The sequence below is a fragment of the Octodon degus genome, unplaced genomic scaffold (genome assembly GCF_000260255.1).
Source record: "Octodon degus isolate 3935 unplaced genomic scaffold, OctDeg1.0 scaffold00105, whole genome shotgun sequence".
Classification (NCBI taxonomy): Eukaryota; Metazoa; Chordata; class Mammalia; order Rodentia; family Octodontidae; genus Octodon; species Octodon degus.
This window is the reverse complement of record NW_004524681.1, coordinates 638,380-642,682: the sequence shown is the minus strand read 5'-3', so window position 1 is coordinate 642,682 and position 4,303 is coordinate 638,380. Positions and strand designations below refer to the sequence as shown.

Below are 4,303 nucleotides of genomic sequence, written 5' to 3'. Positions count from 1 at the left end.
GGCCTCCGCGCTGCTCGCGCGGCTGTTCTCCTGCTTGGCCGCACTGTTTCGCGTCACGCTTTTTAGTTCCATATTGCTGGGGTTCACCGTGTCATCCAAATTCAGGTGAGGGGGATGTGCAGATGCATTCTGATTGGGGGTTTTGGTTGTTCCTTGGATGAAGTCTTGTTTTGGAGGAGGGGCTTTTGCTTGACCAAACGTGTTTGGGGGTGGAATAAAAGAATGATTCGGTTCTAGCGGAGAGGCAAAATTTGAATTGTTTCCAGGAACAAAATTAGGTGCCAAGTCAGGGTTAGATACTTGGCTAGCATTCTGTGGGGGCATCTGACCAAAGTTTTCAGTAGGATTTTTGTCTGAAATGTTGATTAGGCATATTAACATTCTGATTTAGTACATTACTATAAGCTGAATTTCCAAAACTTGAATTATCATGTGGCCCAAAGTTAAAAGCATGAGGTCGATTAAAACCCAGGCCCAGGGGATTCTGAGGAAATGGGTGTGGCTGATTCCTGAGTGAGTAAGGGCCACAGTATGGGGAGGACATTCTGGTTCTCGGCGGGATGTGAGGTGGCATTCTGAACGTGCTGTACCCCCCAAAGCCGGGATACCCGGGGCCCAGATACTGGTTGGAGGAAGGCAGTGGCTTATAGGAAACGGTGTTATAGTTGTCGTCAAATGGGTTAGCAGCCACTAGGTGGTCAGAGTTCGGGTTTGGTGGTGGAGCATACTCGGACAGCGGGAGCAGAGAGGGTCCCTGCAAAGAGAGTGTGAAGTGTGACACCTGTTTTTGATCAGAGAAGTCGTTACACTTGTCCTCTTTTCTTATATCAATGAATTTGATTTTAGTCAAATTTCTCTAACGCTGTTCAGAAAATTTAATCTCTTCATTGACTTTTCAATTACAATTTTAGATTTAATTACACTAAGAGATAACACATATAACAATGATAAAACTATCCATGTCTTTCATTTATTATTATTATTATTATTATTATTATTATTATTATCCTTTTGAGACAGGGCTTCACTATGCAGTTCTGGCTGGCCTTGAGCTCACTTTGTAGCCCAGGCTGGTCTCGAACTCACAACGATCCCGTGCCTCAGCTTCCTGAGTGCTGGCATTGCAACATGTGTGCCACCACATCCAGCTTGGCCTCATGTTGTAAAGATAAATTGCCAATTTTAATCACACCATAAGTTAAACAGGGGCCAAAAGAGGGAGAAGAATAATTTGCACAAATATCTTTATCCATAGTCCTTAGCATCAAAAGGATGCTTCACATTTACAGACGATAAAACCCTAAATGCTGGGAAACATCACTTCCTACAGCCACAAGTAAAGACGGAGCCTCCGTCATGGCTGCCTCCTGGCTTGCACCTAGCACTGAATTACAAAGAATGTTACTTTATGTTAAAATTGCTTCTGCACATCTTTAAATCTTTTCATAGGACTATGTGCATTTATACATTTAAAAGCCCTTAAATTAGATTTAGGAGCAAGCATTGTACTTTGTCGGCCCATGCTTTCTCCGGTTCTCTACTGCTCAAAAGCAGCCACTGCTTGCAGACTGAGCAACCAGTCCCTGCAGAATTCACCATAAGTTCTACTGTGTGCTAAAGGAGGATAGGAAGCAAAACCACAATCGAATTTAAATTTCCCTTACCAGCCCAATCACGCCAGCAGAAGAAAGCTGCTACTAAAGAAAACACCGATTTACCTGTGTACTTGCCTTTCGTTTTTTCTTATCGGGGCTTCCTAGTTGTATGCCTGGTCCTCCTAACCCATCCAGTCCACTATCACCACCTAAAAAAGATGGATCATACCTCTACTTGTAAGTGAGCTCACTTTACAGCGCTCATAGTAGTACTGTATTTACCCTGTTAATAGGTTCTCTATTTTTGTTGGATGAAAGCAGTACTAAACTTTAATTCTGTCCCACAAAAAGTTGTTGTCCCAATTGTTTCTTTTTGGCCAGGAGTTGAACTCAGGGCCTTGCGCTTGCCAAGCAGGTGCTTGTGCCACTGAGCTAATCCCTAGCCCTTCAAAGAGTTTCATGCAGAAATCATTATTTATCTGTTCCCATCATTATTATTCTTTCAGTGAAAAATAGTCTCCCTTCCATCCTTGAACTATTATTAATCCAGCATTCTAAGTCCACCATTACTGGTGGCTTCTGGATAATGCAGGCATACTCCAATATAGCCAAGTGATCACACACAGAAGTGCTGGCTCTAACTTGCTTCTTCGCTTGGCGATCACTTGGTGCCACCACACTATGGACCTTAATACTGGAGCAGTGTTCTATAACGTGATTATTCATAATTCATTAAACTGCCCCTTCCCTATTGGATATTTAGGCTTCCAAACTTTTGCTGTGACTGCAATAAAAGCTCATGCATAAATGTCTTTACATACCTATGCAAGTTATTCCTAGAATGGGAATTGTGGCATCAGAGGTACATGGTTTTTAATTCTTAGGGATACTGTCCAAATGCAACACTGTTTGCAAATAGTTTTCTAAACAGTATGTAGTGCAGCAGTGAACTCTGTTAACTTAATAAAGTTGCCAATGGAATTTTTTTCACTTTTGAAAACGTTCAGCTATGAAGAATTGTGCACACACACAGTGTGGGAACCACAGGACAATCAACCTCATCTACCTCACGAGTCATAGTCAATCTTATCTCAAAACTGCCTCCACTCCTCCCCAAACCCACTTTGAAACAAATTCCAGACATATTACTTCATCATAAATAGTTCAGGATTAAAAACCAATGAAAAAAACCACAAAACCCTGAAATTTGTCTCATACCTACAAAAATTAGCAATATTCCTGTAGTATTTAATATCTAAGTCAAAAATCCCACAATATTTGGTAAGGCTTACTTAGGCTGGGACCCAAGTATGATTCACACATTGTAGTTGGTTGACACGTCTTTTCATGGATGATCTCCTGCCATCATTCTGCTCTTCACCGTGTTACCCGAATCCTGGAGCACGACGGCTGGTGTCCCGCCTACTAAGCCAAGCTGTCTGCGATGCTCAGCCTGGACTTTGCAAGTTACACTTCGCTTCAGCCAGACCTGCAGGGTCTGGGAGGCAAGGAGGGCTGAGGGGTTTCCACCCTTCTGCTCCCTGCTGCTCCGTCTGTCCTCCTCCACGGTAACCTTCTGTTACGGGTTCTACGCTCCAGCTTTCTGACTCTTCCTCCAAACCAGCTCTCACCTGCTCTCTCCTCAGAGGCACCAGCACCAGCAGACAGAACCTCAGCGTCTGCTGGGCCAAGGCTGTTCTGGACTCCTCCTCCAATCTTCTAGGCTTCAGTAACAACTTTTCTTTGTTTACTAAACCCTAAATCTGGAAGTTAACTTGCTTTTTGCTCCTTCAATTCAACACTGTTCAACACCAGTTCTTTGTATACAATTATGTTAAATTACAGCTATGATTTGTTTTCCTGCCGGGAATGTATGCTATATCTAGATTTTGCTGGTTGTATCCCCTTGTAAAATGGTAGCTGGGTCCAATTTAGAGTTCTGGTTTTTGCAACACTGCTTCACAGGTGGTGGTCTGTTCTTCCATCAGAAAGCACGTAACTTGGTTTTTGTCAGCACTTCTTTTCCTTTATGTAAATTATCACACATCTGGTCACTTATCACCTGAGGCTGGCGGGAAAGCTGTGGCAGGGTGTGTGCTTCTCAAGTGGAAGGCCTGAGTTGGAACCCCAGCACCAGAAAAGCAGATGGAATCAAAAGGTATCAGTATTCCCAGCAAGGCCTCTCCAAGAGGGATTTCAAACTCAAGAGAACTGCAAACTTGTTTACACTTGTTTGTACAAGAATATTCAAACCGGGGGCTGGTGAGATGGCTCAGTGGTCTAAAGCACCTACTTAGAACAAGCTTAGCGAAAGCACAGGGACCACGGTTCAATCCCCCAGCACCACATGCCAGCCAGCCTCGCCCCCTGCTGGGCTGAGCTGGCCACACACGTGCACACACCCACACACACACCCACACACACACACATAAATAAATAAAAATTAAAAAAAAAGACATAACATAACTTTTTTGTTTACCAGGTACTTTAAAAATTGTGTTCAGGGCCAGAGAGATGGCTCAGCAGACTAAAGTGCCTGCTTATGCAAGCTTAGGCAAATATAGTGACTGCAGTTTGATCTCTAGCTCCACCTCCCGTGCTGGCCCTGCCACCAGAGCTGGGGAGGCTGAAAGCAGGAGGATCACCAAGAGTCTAAGCAGTGTAGTGAGACCCAGTAACAACCAAGTACATTTAAAAAAAATTTCTTC

The 4,303-nt window shown here is 43.6% G+C and overlaps 1 protein-coding gene across 1 annotated transcript in view; it reads right to left on the bottom strand.

Moving 5' to 3' along the window:
• Pygo1 (pygopus family PHD finger 1) overlaps positions 1-4,303 on the bottom strand; it is a 13,001-nt gene that overhangs the window by 5,243 nt on the left and 3,455 nt on the right. The window contains 4 exon segments of the mRNA XM_004648948.2: positions 4-342; positions 344-754; positions 1,719-1,804; positions 2,985-3,093. Coding sequence (XP_004649005.2) covers positions 4-342; positions 344-754; positions 1,719-1,804; positions 2,985-3,093 — 945 coding nt within the window.